At 40.7% G+C, this 15659-nt stretch overlaps 1 protein-coding gene across 1 annotated transcript; it reads right to left on the reverse strand.

The window, feature by feature from the left end:
• Positions 1-3322: 3322 nt before the first annotated feature.
• LOC141775618 (acidic mammalian chitinase-like) lies at positions 3323-14980 on the reverse strand. The gene is made up of 12 exons (XM_074649176.1): positions 14912-14980; positions 14481-14537; positions 12025-12054; positions 11721-11925; positions 10089-10145; positions 9787-9952; positions 8275-8399; positions 7806-7929; positions 6616-6798; positions 5763-5879; positions 4678-4804; positions 3323-3812 (listed from the first exon to the last, which is right to left on the reverse strand). Exons 2-12 carry the CDS (start codon positions 14497-14499, stop codon positions 3604-3606), a joined length of 1362 nt encoding a protein of 453 aa, XP_074505277.1. The 5' UTR covers positions 14500-14537; positions 14912-14980; the 3' UTR covers positions 3323-3603.
• Between the last annotated feature and the right edge of the window lie 679 nt (positions 14981-15659).

Raw genomic sequence — 15659 nt, forward strand, 5'->3', positions numbered from 1 at the left:
GCGGGACATGAACAAACAGCTGATTGTAAAGTGAAAGTGAAACTTAATCAACACAGGGGACACAGACAGCGGTCTGCTAGGTGAAAAACGTTTTTGTTAGACCCATCCACCTCCCTTCCCCACCCTGTGTCTCTTTTGCTCTTTAAACTACGTCACCACAGCACTTTCCCTGAGCGTTTACTGTTGCCGCAGATGGGTTTACATTGTAGTTAAAGCTGAAGTAGGCGAGATTGGAGCAAATATGATAAAAAAAAATATTTTTTATAAAACGCTATATTGTGATAGTAGAACATGAAACAGGTAACCTGAAAAAAATCATGTTCCTCTGTGTCCTCCGGTACTCCTAACGGCATCTGCAAGATTTCACAGACCGGAGGAAAACAAGCAGTAAGAGCTGATCTGAGGTCTGCTGTCCATCTGCCGTCTATGAGAGACGGCTGTCAATCACTTGTGAACTCCGACCAAGCGGTCAAACTAGGCAGCGCTGATCAAATATGAATCAATATTCTGTTACGTTAATGTCTATTTCTCTCCTCAAATGTTTTCAGAATCATCTTGTAGTGCACGGTTTAGCTGTAAAATGAGAAAGTTGGTGACGCCGCCGCCATTGTGAAATCTGGTGAAGGAACGCCAAGTTCCGGTCACATGACCGGAGAACAGCCAATAGGAACGCTCTCAATGAAATGACCTGTGATTGGTCAAAGTCTCCCGTCACGGGCTAGTGGTTACGTCTCTAGTCTTGACCGCACAGCTGATAGGTAGGTGGTTTGTGTACATGGCGTAACATAAGCTATAGTATAAGGCTATAAGTAAACAAGATAAGAAGATCGATTTGTCTTATTATTTACTTATAGCATAATAACATCGGACGCTCTGACGCCATGTACACAAACCACGAACCAATCAGCTGTGTGGTCAAGACTAGACACGTAACCACTTAAAAGATGGGTGTTTAGGTGTTTGTAGTGAAATGAGGAGGTATCGTATCAGATAACATCATTTATATATATTTATATCATTTCAATTTCACCAGTCAGCCGTTCCTCATCTTTTGGAATAAGGAATAAATAGAAACAGGAAGTCTGACAAAACACGCACGCTGCGCAGTGCTTCCTCTCTCGTGGCCAGTTAGTTCATTCTAATAGAAAACATTGCAATCAAACTGATTTAGTCACTGACGCTGGCTCGCTTTAAATAAAGATATTCCACGTCATCTTTCACCTCCAGAAGCCAGACTGTTGGTTGTCTCCTTAGACTCAATTTCTATAGCTTTAGACCAGGGGTGCCCAAACTTTTCCCTTGGAGGGCCAAAACTGGAACTCAATGGTGGGCCACAGGCCAAAATTAAACACCTATTGTATTGTATTGTATTGTTAAGATGCAAAATGGCACTAGGATCCCAAGTTCCCTTAATTGAATATGTTTTACATAGTTAGCCCCTTAAAACCCACCTGCTGAATACAATTGGGCTCATTTATGCAATTTATGCATTTCCAAGACTGTTAAGGGACCCCAGTGTGTAGAAATATTAAAATACACCATTTTTAGAATAGGCAAAAATAACACACGTATACTGCATCAAAGAACTGCATGTTTTCCCCGAAACTGCATAGGATTATTATAAAATGGGCATGTCTGTAAAGGGGAGACTTGTGGGTACCCATAGAACCCATTTTCAGTCACATATCTTGAGATCAGAGGTCAAGGGACCCCTTGACAAATGGCCATGCCAGTTTTTCCCCACCAAAATTTTGTGTTTTGAGTGTTAGCCTCCTTCCTGACAAGATAACATGACATGATTGGTATAATGGAGTCCTTAGGTTGTCTAGTTTCATATGATGCCACTATCTTCTAACCGTAAACCCGAGCCTGGTATGGCCTCCAAAAGAGGGTAAGGTCGGTTGGGTCTTTTAATAAAAAAAAAGAATTTGCTAACATCTGGCGGGCCAAATCAAACCTGATGGCGGGCCAACTTTGGCCCGCGGGCCCCACTTTGGACAGCCCTGCTTTAGACTGAAGTTCTGTCAGTTCATGTGAGGGGATGTCGCCCCCTCCTGGTGGAGCTAGTAAATGCACCTCTTACTTACAGATTGTTTCTACAGATCTGCTGCGGTACCAATTGGTCAAAATTACGTAACCACACAGGAGGGAAGTTGCAAATGTCACATGGTCCACAAATGCACAGGAAGCGATCTGCAAATGCGCAAATAGCAATCCACATGTAGAAATAGATGCACAAATGCGTGTTTATCACTTTACATGTAAACCTTAAAATACGTATTTACAGAGTAAGTTATGCGTATTTGCAAATGGCCCTGTATTTTTGTGGATGTGACTTTACAAAACACAAATACAAAAATACATGTTTGTGGATAGTGAAATATTTGCAGATCATGGTACACATTTGTTGAATGTCTTCTGTGGGTTACAACTAATAAAGTCCAATAAAAACTTCCATACCATTCTGACCTTTTTTTTAGAGGGGTCAGTGTGGGGGACACGGGATGTTCAGGGGGAGATAAAAAGTAAATAGTAGATGTCACATAGAAGTGGTGTACATCATCTAAAAGCTGGTAACCTGAACATTAATTTGAGATGCAGCTCAGCACTCTGTGACAAATTGTTCCAGTCATAAATAAAGAAATGAAAATGAATTAATAAATAGATTAATTAATTAAAATAAATTGTGAAAGTGTATCAGGGCTTAGAACATGATGATATGAGTTTGTGATGCTCACCCCAATGCTTTATTATGTCTCATATTGCAGCATAATTTGGGTTGATACCATTTGTTACACAGATTTGGTGCTAAATTTAACAATTTTTTACCACTCGATAATTGATAACAAATTATCAATAATCCCTCCAGAATACCACATTTAGACACCAAGACCTTAAGGAACACCATAGTAAAAGCAATGCTGTGCTTTGGTATCAAAGTGACAACCTCTAAGGTGTTTGATCTGAGATTGGTTCAAATATGGTAAAAGATGTATGTCAGGTTTGGGCAAATGCACTGTTTCTTAAAAAAAAAACAGAAGGAAGCACCATGAGTATTAATGCTGAGTTTTACTTTCTTGAAACAAAGATTCCCCGCCAATACGTGCTAAAGGGTCCCACGTACGAATGGCTATGGTTTCCCAACACAACCCCTTCACAATGATGGATTTCATTTTGGGCTTTCATCCCAGCACACCCACTTTATTCATAGCTTACCCACTGTTAGAAAGTCTTTGGAGAGACATAGAGAAGAATATAATATAGATATAGTTGAGTGTGTAATTGTGGAGTGGATTCAAATAATAGACTTCACCTGAAACTGGAGTAATTGAATTGATTTAATCATGCAATTCAAATTTAAAAAATATATAAAATAGACAAAATGTTGACTTTTCCTATATAACACAAGAATGAACAATCCAAGTAAATCAGGCATATCATTCATCTGGTCATAAGAAGGTGTTGTTTATTTTGTTGCAGAGAGCTGTGAGCCAGCTCCAAAAAGCAATTTGAGGTTAATAAGTGCAAGCTGACACTCAATGATAATTAATTTTGTCTTGTACATTCATGGACTTGGTGTTTGTTTGTAGTCCAGTCTGTGGCTCAGGGCCAGTTGCAGCACTTGCAGGAGTCCCAGAAGATGAGGCCGGGCTGGCAGCGGTTCAGGTAGGTGTTTCCGAGGAAGCACTGGAAGTAGGTGGTCTTATCGGCTATGTTCTCATACAGGCCATCGGGGCGGCCACGGCAGAACTCTTTAATGGGGTCCCTGGTGGTGCTGGGGGCTGGGGTGGTGGTGGGCTTTGGGGGGAAGCCTGCAGAATCAGACAAGAAGAAAGAAATGTTACAAATGGAATAAACAGAGGCTAAACCAACCTTTTCTGACAAGTGACTACAAACCGCACCAAAACTGAAACATAAACCTATTTTTTATTAAAAAACTTACCAAATACAAGAAGGCAGCTTTCATTGTTTTCAGGTTTCTGGGATTGCTATTGATCGGTCAATCGATTAAATAGTAAAATAAGTAAAACAAATAATAACTAGAATGGCACTCAAAGAGCGCAGACCTCCCCCCCCTCTCCGTTCAGCTTGCGCCATCATCCACATGTATTTTTGTTTATGTTGAGATCAGCTGTACGTAGCGGAGCATCGTAAAACACTTCATTCAAACTGGACAGAAACAAAATAAAACTCACCTAAACCGTCGTCGTTACTCTTTCCAACAATCACCAAGTGTGCTTTGGTCGAACTCAACTGTAATTTCACCGAGTTTAATTGATTGATTTTACAGTTGCCCCCCCAGCCCCGGCTCTCTCTCTGAAGGAAAGAGGCGGGGTCATGCGTCATCAATGCCTCATCAGTTATACTGAGCATGTGTTATACCCAGAGGTCTTAATGTTCTGGCTGATCGGAACCCTCAAAAAATTCCTGAATCCGGATCATGATCCGGATCAAAATCTAATAGATTGTTCATTATGCCACACCCCACCCCTCCAAAAAATATCATTCAAATCCATCGCGGACATTTGAAGTAATCTTGCTGACGGACAAACAAACAAACCAACAAACCATTGCCGATGAAAACATAACCTCCTTCCTAGGCCTTCGGTCTTGGCGGAGGTAAAAATCACAGTAAGTAGAGGTGGCTTTGTAAGTTAGTGGAGCTAAAGTATTTACCCATTGACATCCTGAGGTGGTTGATGAGAGGATAAGTTCCAGCTGAGCAGAAGGATCCACCAAAGTCATCCTGGTCCAGAGTCCACACATGAGCACCTCCCAGGTTGTTGGTACTCATCCACTGGACCTACGGGACGACCACATCGGTAACACAGAGGATTAAACAGCAGCAACAGCTACAGGTCTATCAGATAGACTTATGACATTAGTATAACTGCAGGTAATAATGGAATTAAGGTTACAGTAGTGTAACCCTAGTTCTATAAGCAGAGGCAGAGCCATCTACTGGACTCTATGGGTAACACTCTCCTCCAATCACACGCACGCGTTCGCTCACTGAGATTCGCATAAAACATAGCCGTCCAACCAGGACGTGCCTACTGAATACGAGCATTACCACAGTATATAAGGCAGTGTCGAGTGCTGCCTGGTATACCCACACCAACTTCAGCGAGCAGTGCCGGAGTGGCAGGGACTGCGTGGTAGAGGGCTCCGCCTGTGCTTATAGAACTAGAGTTACAATATTGTAGCCTTCGTTCTAACTCACTCGATGGATGTAAACCCTGCCGCGCCACTACATCGCCCTAACCACACTGATCCAGATCGGTTAGACACCCCAGTCACCACCTGCTTCTTTACAAGCTAACCTTGGAACCGTAACCACTTTGCCTTGTAACAGGCAGCGGTGGAACCTGCTCTTGCCGCCTGGATAGTCTGAAGATCCTTTAAATCAATGGTAATAAACCAGTCTAATATCTCCAATGCTGAAAGACCTCCCCTGTATGGTCCGCTCCAAGGCATGGGCAGCACGACGAGCACTGGCGAGGTTCTTGTAGTGGCGACTCCATCCGTGGAGATGTAGCAGTCAGTGGGCAACCGCTGATTGCTGAAGAAAAAATGGATACCAGGCAGTGCTGGGCACCGCCTTATACTCTGTGGTAAGGCAGGTATTCGGTAGGCACGTCGTGATTGGCCGGCTACGTTTATGCAAATCTCGGTGGGCGAACGCGTGCGTGTGATTGGAGAATATTACCCATAGAGTCCAGTAGAGTGTGGAGCCTGTGTGAGTTAGAACTCTTGATTACCTTGGAAGAATAGCTGCGCAGGTCATCATAGCCCACCCAGGAACTTCCGTAGGTGGCGTATGGAACCTCCTGTTCAGGGATCCATCCAATAGTAGCACCAGCGATGAAGTCACAGATCTGGTAACACAGAAACATAAACAGAGTTAGGCTTGGGATGGAGATACTCTAAGTTACATTTGACATCTTTACTGATAAAAAGATACTTAAAGGTCCAGGTAGTAGGATTTAGTGGCATCTCACTAAAGGTTACAGATTGCAACCAACTGAATACCCCTCTGCTCACCTCTCCTTTTTCCAAGACTGCAGTAACGTGAGCCGCCGAGTGCAAAACCATGGTAAGGCCGTGGTATCTATCAGGACCCTCGACTAGCAGGGTCCATCCTTACCACAATAACACTTTAGGAGCAATGGAGGTCAGACGGCGGCTGGCGGGACCACGGTTTTGCACTCTGCGCCTCCTTACTGCAGTTTCACGAGCATATTGGAGAACTATGGTGCCTTCGGGTTTTGTAAAAAGAGACCAAGGGCTCTAGATATGAAGGGCTCATTCTAAGTCAACTTAAACACAATTCAGCTGATTATACACTAATGAAAACATAGTTATGAATTTTAGATTCCATTTCTGCTAATAGATCCCCAAAATCATACACACTGGCCCTTTAAAGGAAAATTCCACCCTTATTGTTACTAATTTAGGCGGCTTTGCTTTGATTACAGATATGTGGCAATTCAGTAATGGTTGAAACGTTACATTGTCATTTCAACATCAGTAAACATTGCTGCAGTGGCCATGACTAGGGAGATATTCACTTTCAGCACAACGTCAACTGGACATTATCTGAATGTGCAGTACCTCATAGTAGGCCCAGAAGCCAGCAGTGCGAGTGTAGGGTCCAGCGTCTGCGGGGCCATTGGAAGGTGCTCCCAGACCAGTCGAGCCAGTAGTTAGGCGGTAGGTTCGTCCATAGGTGGGGAAACCCAGCAGCAGCTTCTCAGCTGGAGCTTCCAGAGCCAGCCAGTGGGATACAGAAGAGTTCTAACAAAAAGGACAAAGGAGATAAATACGGGAGCGTTTCTATGTTCCCTCAGATCAGTACCTCTGCCGGTGCCATGTAATTGTTCCAACGGCCCATTATTCCGAAACCCGAAAAATGTCCCATTGGACCGAAAGCCCCTTTGTCCAACAGTCTGTTATCTCGAAAACAAACACCCATAGTTCCGAAGCCTCTTGGCTCCAAAAATACAACAAATTGGCTAATTATTATGCAGAATGACGTCACCAGACCTTTCCAGTTGCAATATTTGTTTGTGTTTTATGTAAAGGGCATGACCAGCGCTACTCTGCCTCTGATTCGCTTACCCTGATATTTGTACCCTAACCCTAACCAATCTCACTCCTCATACCTAAACCTAAACAATCCGACCAACGAAGAAAACATGCACTAGCCAGACTGTCTGTCTGTTATCGGATATTGTTGGTGCGATATCTCAAAAAGTTATTGACAGATTGTAATATCGGCCTGACCCCATAAATACTACAGCATGAAACTCAACTCAATATATTTGATATTAACATTGGATCATGCCTCCCTGTAATGTAAAAGGTTTGCCAGTATTGCTGATCATTGTTTAGGTTTATAGTTCAAGCAGCTAAAAAGGCAGATATTTTCCTCAGGAGTTGTTGGAGACCAAAACGGAGCTAAAATGGGAGTGAATATTCGGCTTACATTCAAATGCTGGAAAGAAACATGACTCAAAATAAATGTCACTCCGTGTCTTTTGGATACTTCATATCTCTTTTTCAATTTTATATCAAGGCTCATTGTCACAAGTTTTTAGTGAAACCCTTTGCACCTCCGTGGTAAAAAAAAAGTCAGTTAATGCAGGTTTAAGTGGAAAATGCTTTGAAAAAACATATTTATTGAATCAACCCTAAATGTGGTTTTCATCAGGGAGATAAAGCCTCTTATAGATATACAGTCAAACCAACCCACAGAATAATGACAACAATGAGTCTTTTGTGTGTCTTTGTGTGCGTCTTACGATATTGTGATGAACGTGTGAGCCGGAGTCCATAGCGCTGCGGTACAGAGGGCTGTTGTGTCCAGTAGCTGCCTCCCAGTGTCCATGGAAGTCATAGGTCATGACATTGATGAAATCAAGGTGACTGTTGATTTTAAGAGGTTTTCTTTTTAGATCAGCAGTAGAGGAAGTTGTACCATTGGTGAAGGACGTAGTATAAAGTACAAGCAAACTATCTTGTTTAACATTAAAGGTCAAATTCTTTCTGATGCTGAACAATAAGAGGCACAAGTGCATTGATCTCTCAGTCTATCCCATCAGTGAATACATCATGTTCATGTTCAATTCGTCTCATACTTCCTACCAGGTGTCCTTGAGCAAGTTACTGGCACCCTTATCTGTCTTTCACACTAAATGTTTCACTACTGAAATGGTTACCTTACCTTTCTGAGCATAAACATGCAACTGAGTCCATTGAAATCAAACTTACAATGCAATCTTTTTGACCTCGTAGGCTCTGTCGATGGTGGGACGGAAACTAGCAACGTTGGCTGACAGCAGCAGCTGAGTCTTCCTGTTGTCCTTGGCATCGTCCTCGAAGGCCTTGGCTAGCTCCTGCAGGCAGAACGACCAAAAAGCACCTCAGATCCTCCACATCTGATCAGTTTCTGTCTCTCCTACTACAACACCACGGATTTGATGATTCTTACAGTACTTTAGTTTGTTCAGACATTCATTCTCTTGTTGGGTCTCTAAATTATAGTAAGTATGTACTCTAGACATGCTCTATATGGAAAGCGTCTTGAGATAACTTCTGTTATGATTTGACGCTATATAAAAATAAATTGAATTGTGTAATATCAACATTTGCATTGCATTTCTCTTTTTTTTATTAGTTTGTCACATAGTATCAAAAACTACAACTAAGTGGATTTAATTTATTTTTTTAAATAATGCTGACTGGCTCAAAGGTAACATTACACTTACTGATAAAACACAGTGATTTATTTATTACTGATTGGCCCATAGGTGATCTTCACGTGTACCATGATTTTAACCATGCTACCGGCATGGCTCTACGGATATTAATACCAGTCGGTCGGTTGGTCAGGACTCCATTTTTTGTCCACGCTGAAATATCTCAAAAACTATTGGATGGGTTGCCATGAAATTGTGGTCGTGTCTAGATGGTAACCCAAAAATTGTGAGAACTTGCAAAAACTCTTGCGAGACACGCTGTCAGATGAACTATCCTGCTGTACTCTGTGTGTAATTGTTGCTACATAATTTGTATAATTTATTTACTTCTTCTAAACATACTTTTTTCTTTTGTTAAATGCAATAGTGCTTTTATTTTGGAAGGCTCAGCTAAGTTACAAGAATCTCGTTAGGTTGCTCTCACGTGACTAGGACTCAGTAGAACAAGCAAGCAAACAATTGTGCACCGGTTAAGAGTTAAGTGCTTGTCACAACGGACTTTAAGTGGACGTGAACTTCTGAAGATAAAAGATTATTCCCTTTTTACAGCTTGCAGCCAACGAGGTATTTTGTTTGGTTTGTCTGTATTTTACTTTGTAAAATGTTATTTCACATGCCGTGCATGCTTTTCTTATTAAGTTAAGTTAACATACACAACATCTTGACAATGTGTGTTTAGTTTTCTTTGTGGATTTGAAGAGGAAGCTTCGAATAAACCAGTAGCAAGAAAGCCACTTGTGTCTGCCTGTGCTTCGAGGGATTATACTGTGTTTAGTGCTAATTAGCAAATGTTAGAATGCTAACATGCTAAACTGATGATTCTGAACATGGTACACATTATCGAGCTGCCAGACAGCAATGCATCGGCCCCCATGGATCCGGCAAGATGTCACTGAGATGAATAGACTGAAAGCTGCTTGGAATGCACCATTTTTTTTTTTGCATCTTTTTCCATCAGAATCATTTTATAAATGCTATAATCACATAAAGGTCCAACATAGTAAACACTGGGATCTGTACTAACCGCGACCAGCAGAGTGAACCTCAGCTTGTCGTCCTGTGGGCTGCCGTTGTGTGCAGGATATTCCCAGGCCAAGTTTAGCCCGTCAAAGTTATGGGTGCGCAGGTAGCTGATGGCCGACCTGATGAAGGCTGCACGACTCTCGGGCCTGGCAACCATCGCGATGAATCTGGTGGGATGTATAAAAAAAAAATCCTGCAACCTCCATTCTGGTGATACAGTGGCAGAGGACGGTGTCTGACCTCTGAGTTAAATGTGTGTCAAGGATATGGAGGGAGATTATTAAGGGTAATATTTGAACTTACGGGCTAATTCCATTGACTGTGCCTCCGACAGACAGCAGAGTCTTCAGTGCAGGGTTACTAATAGCAGAGAAACAGAGAGAGACAAACAAAATCTTAAATGCAATCATCACATCATTAAACAACACGGAGGTTGCGGTTGAAAAGTCAAATAATGACGTTGTAACCGCTTCTCATGGAATAACCTGCAGGCTACCACAAAAATGTATATGATAAATAAAGAGTTATTGTATTAGTTATAGTGAAGGATTATTCTTGTTTTTTTAATTGTTTTTTTAGTTATTTTAGTTGTTTTTTTACTTATTTGTTACTTCTTCAAAATAAATAATTAATTAAAAATACAGTCAAACTAAATGGATGTCCACTCATATTTGTCAACATGAATCCCAATTAGTATATGACTGTATGAAAATATTATGCAAGATATTGTTTGTTTTCATGAAGGTCAGAATGGTGCGTTGTTTTAAATGTTTCGGCCGCAAGGAATTGTGGGGAAGCATTGAAGCACCTTTCCTTAACATTTAGAGGATTCAAACAGCTCTTATCATGGCTGCTACTGAGATACTCCCGCGTCATTTCACTCCGTTAGGAACCTTCCTCAGTAAAAAAAAAGCCTTTTCGACTGCAGCCAAAGTTTGAGGTCAAACTTATACTGATGATATAACTCTGTACTTCACCAATTAACTCCCTGGCCTGGAAGATTTGAAATTGGTGTTGTTTGATTTATTATAGTTAAATAGTTATAGTACTGAGTTCAGACTCTTCTCTGTTGCAGACATTCCTCTCGGGAGCTGATTCAGACAAGCCTACACATATTATTTAACTCTGATTGTAATTTTACTCTGGCCATATTCAACTGTAAATAATGGCTTATTTTACACACCATTTATTACACGGATGTGTTGAATACTCGATTCTGATTGGATAATCACAGCGTTCTGCGGTCTGTAATTTCTGTATAACAGACCGTTGCTATGTATAACAGACCATTGCTATTGGCGCAGTTCTGATGTCGGACTCTGGCGGACCGTTTTTGTGTCAAAATATTGATTTCTTCAGTAAGTAGCCGTGTAATAAGCGGGATAATGTACAGCTAGTGGGTCATTGTTGTGAAAGAATACCCTTCAGGGCGATGTCGGGGATTCTTTACAACAATAACCTACTAGCTGTACATTACCCCTTACATATTACATACTTGCTTGTTGTTTAATCTGTACATAACAAATCTTGACTCATTCAACTGTACTAACTATTTATTGGTTCTGCTCCTACTGTACACATCATAGTTACATAAAATAGAGCTGCATTTGCTAGCACTCAGTTTTATACATATCAAAGTTACATCCCTTCTTCTTACTATACTACCCATTGGTTTATTGTTTATTCGGTTCATTGTACGCATATCTATAAATAGATGACAGGACTCTGGGGTCCGAGTTCTGAAGTTGAAAATGCATTAATGAGGTAGGAAATCAATAATCAATTGGAAAATCCCTCCGTGCTTCTTAATAACAGGATTCCAGACTGAAAAAGGTTCTGGGTCTAACACCCTGACAAGAGCTGAGCTCTGGAGGAAAACACTGAATCCTGGTCTTGTTTGGCTTGAAAATGGATATTTAAAATATATCAACTCACACATTCTTGAGGAGGTTGAGCCTGACGAACTGCTGCTCATCGTTCCACTCGGTGGGGCTGATCTGGTTGAAGCTGTTGATGCTGGTCAGAGCGTAGATGACGTGTGTGCACAGGAAGGGATCGATGTTGTCTGGGGTGAATTTGGCAACGCTGGGCCTGTACTGGGCCCAGTTGGTCATGTGGCACACCAGTTTGTTAGATGAGGCTGAGGGATGACAGTAGGACAGCAGCAGTTAAACTTCAAGTGTACCTGTTGTTGGTTCTGAATCTTTGATCACAGTATAGTGTGGAGACTAATGCTTACCGATGTGCAAAACGAGCAGAACGCCCAGAGCTGCAACAAAAAAACAGAGAAAATAAGAAGAGAGAATTATAGACATTATAGACACGTGATGTAGAGTAAATACACATACATGTCCAAGGAAGGAAAGACAAATAGAATGAACAGGGACCAGGTGTGCAAAACAATAACCAACAACAATTTAAGTTGCTGCATAAAAAGTAAATATATTCACCTGATGATTTTAACCCCAACCCACATAGACCCATTTTTGTGTTTTTTAGAGGGTGGGGCAGGGGATCTTTAGGGGGAGCTACCCTCTAAGGAAAGTCCGTAAATATACGAGCCAATGTACCGTGTTAATATGACGGAATTTTTTGTATTGATTTTTCACAGGAGTTTAACTCGTATTTTTAAATACGCATTGCATTGTGGGAACCTGCGCTAGCGCAAGAGTTGTAAGAGGCAGAAGCCATCACGCGCAAAGTTTAGTTCAAATTTCGAATTTGGAGAAACCTTTCTCACCCTTCTGTGGTTAAATTAACAGAAGTGTTCGTGAATGGTACGGAGGACGTCCTGTAAATAAACAGAAATTTCCATTTTAGGGTTGAAGAAAATGTCCGTAAACTTAACGGAAAATGTCCTGGTAATTTTCTGCCAGGACATTATTTGATCAAAAATGATCAAAAATCCCTCTAAAATACCCCAGTAAAGAGGACATGAAATGTGCATGTTTTGGATTGGATAACCTCCTTCTATAAAATCTGATTTAAAAAAGTTACTACAAATCATTTTTACATAGCTGTCTAGCTAGCCACCCGCCATTGTTGGAGTGATGTCATTGCATATGTAACAGACTGGTTCGCTTCCAGCACCGCACGTCAACACTTTCGGTTAAAAAAGGTAAGATATTGCTCCATAAGTAAAATATCGTTCCTCATGTTTGTTCGAGATGCTACGATATTTTTTAAATTTGCCACAAAACATGTGTGATGCTTTTTCAGCAGGTAATATGGAACAAAAAAAGAAACTGCGGCGCCAGTGTTAATCCCACCGTTATAATTACATGATACAAGATGCAACGATGTTCAAAAAAGAAGAAATCCTAAAACAGAAGGAGGACCGCAGGAAAATTCTGTTTTGGGGGATAAATGGTTAAGCGCATTATGTGGGGTCAACAGCGGAGCGACTACCGGGGCTAAAAAATTAATTGCATTTTTTGTCGATTGGATGGTGAGCGCTTGTGTTGTGTAAACTGCTCAGAAACCCCCTTATTGTCAATCTAGCTAGGAAAGCCATCCATCCTCTGAATGCTCTAGGTCTCTATAGTTTGATCCATCCATTCTCTAAATGCTCTAGGTCTCTAGTTTGTGTCTGTAAAGTTTCATGAGGCTGTGATTATCCTAGAGGTCACTACAGGTAATTTTGTACAGTTTAAAAAAATGGTCTCACTACAATGAAATGGCTACTATGGGGACTAACATCATCACACATGAATACATTCCAAGAATGTTAAGGGACCCCAGTATGCAGAAATATATAATATATAATATATTACACCACTACATCACAAATACACCATACATTTTTAGAATAGTATAATTTTAATAAGTATAATTTTTGCCCACTGCATGCATAAAGCTGCCTGGTTTTGCCCCTTAAACTTTATGTGATCATCATAAAGTGTGCATGTCTGTAAAGGGGAGACTCGTGGGTACCCATAGAACCCATTTACATTCACATATCTGGAGGACCCCTTGCCCCTTTCACCCCCTTGCTAAACTTTAGCCTAACTTCCTTACCCCTTCCCAACAAGCTAGCATTACCTGGTTGGTACCAATGGATGCCTTAGGTTGTGTAGTTTCATACGATACGAAATTGAAGTCCAAAAAAAATCATTTTTTGGCTTAAATTTTAAAAAATTTGGGCACTCTGAACTTCTAACCCCCAAAAAGCACAACTAAACCACACTGTCAACCATCATTTGAAGTTCCTACGTTAAATAGTTTACAAGTTCTACTCTGGAAACGAAAGCGTGACACGCGAACGGACGGACGGAAGGACACGCGGAGCGCTATATAGCTCCTGATCACGTTGTCGCGGGGGTATAATTAAATACTAGAGTTATGTCAAAGTTGCATAGATACATTTGAAATCTGTGAAACATGAGATAAATAAGATTGATAATGGTTCATAAATATAACACTAAGCTGACTGATATATTTTCTCATAAAAAAAATTAGTACAGTTGTGCTCAGTGTTAAAATAGTGATTTCAATAATTTTATGCTCAGTTTTAACTGCTTACTTCACTTATGTCTTAGATCAGCTAGTGACTGGATGAGTAAACGGTCGACTGAATGAATAAATTAATCACTGAATGAACGTACGTGTGCATATATATATATGTATGTGAGTGTCTCTGTGTGTACATAACTGGTCTATAGAATTAAAGAAATGAAATGAGTGAATGGTATTTACCTGTGAGGAGTCTCGCCATCGTGCTCGCTGAATCCAACCGATTTTTCAGATGCAGCTCTGAATCGTCATAAAACATTCACATGAGATGAAAAACAGATGCAGATATCAAACATTAGCATGTTAACTCATGGCAACTTTGCTCATTTTCTTTCTACATTTCATCACTCAAGTCAGACGTATTTTTGATGGACATTTGGCACTATTCTGTAACATCTTATATGCTTAACAATTCGATTATTTTACAAAAAGAATCCTTAAGATAATCAATAATTCCTAGTTGTAAGCCTACACGCCTATATAATAATAATTGTACAATGTAACCACTCTTCCCCTTTTTAAAATAGAACATTTTATGTTTTCACATGAAGCAACTTGCAGCTAAATGCTAGTTGTATACGATACAAATGCAAACATTGCGACGATCTCATTACCTTTCTTCAAGAGAAACAGAAGCAGCAGTCTAGAGCTCGGTGGAGTCGGGTCAGATTTATATTTTACTTATTAATGACTAATAGCCGGTAGCAAAGTGCAAGCTGATAAGGACTCAGGGTGGTGGGAGTCTGGCTGACGTGCATAATAACCCCTTTTCCGGTAAGACCGTGCGAAGCCATGTAAGAATTATATGAGCTATCAGTTCCGTTTCTACATGACTGCTACTGTAGTGATAAGTGTAATCAGTGTGCATCCACAAGAATTAGTTACCTGGAAATATATAGTAATAATGTAATAATCTTAATAAGAGTAAAGGTAAATAGGTGATAGATGCAGACAGCCTAAATGTACCTGAACCTGAAATTGAGCGTGCAGCTTCCTGCTGGGAATCGGGTTTTTGCACCATGATGAATGCCGACCCTGGGGTCAGGACCAACGGTTGGATCAGAATGTGCATGTAACATGGGTGATTAAAGGAGCTCTCCAATATTTTTATATTTTTCTGGAAGCAGGAGGAAACTGCTAGTACTGCATCACTTTTCACTCGCAGTAAATGTTGTGAATTAAATAAAAACACTTGTTTAGGATTAGGCAAGAAAAACACTTAGTGACTTTTAGGAAAAAACAAACATGGTTGGACTTAAAACTACTACGTTTGTACAGTGAAAATGTGACTTAATGTTGTGAATACTGGACACGAACAAACAGCTGGTTGTAACGTGAAAGTGAACTTTAACACACGGGACC

This window comes from Sebastes fasciatus, chromosome 1 (assembly GCF_043250625.1).
Source record: "Sebastes fasciatus isolate fSebFas1 chromosome 1, fSebFas1.pri, whole genome shotgun sequence".
In the NCBI taxonomy this organism is placed as follows: Eukaryota; Metazoa; Chordata; class Actinopteri; order Perciformes; family Sebastidae; genus Sebastes; species Sebastes fasciatus.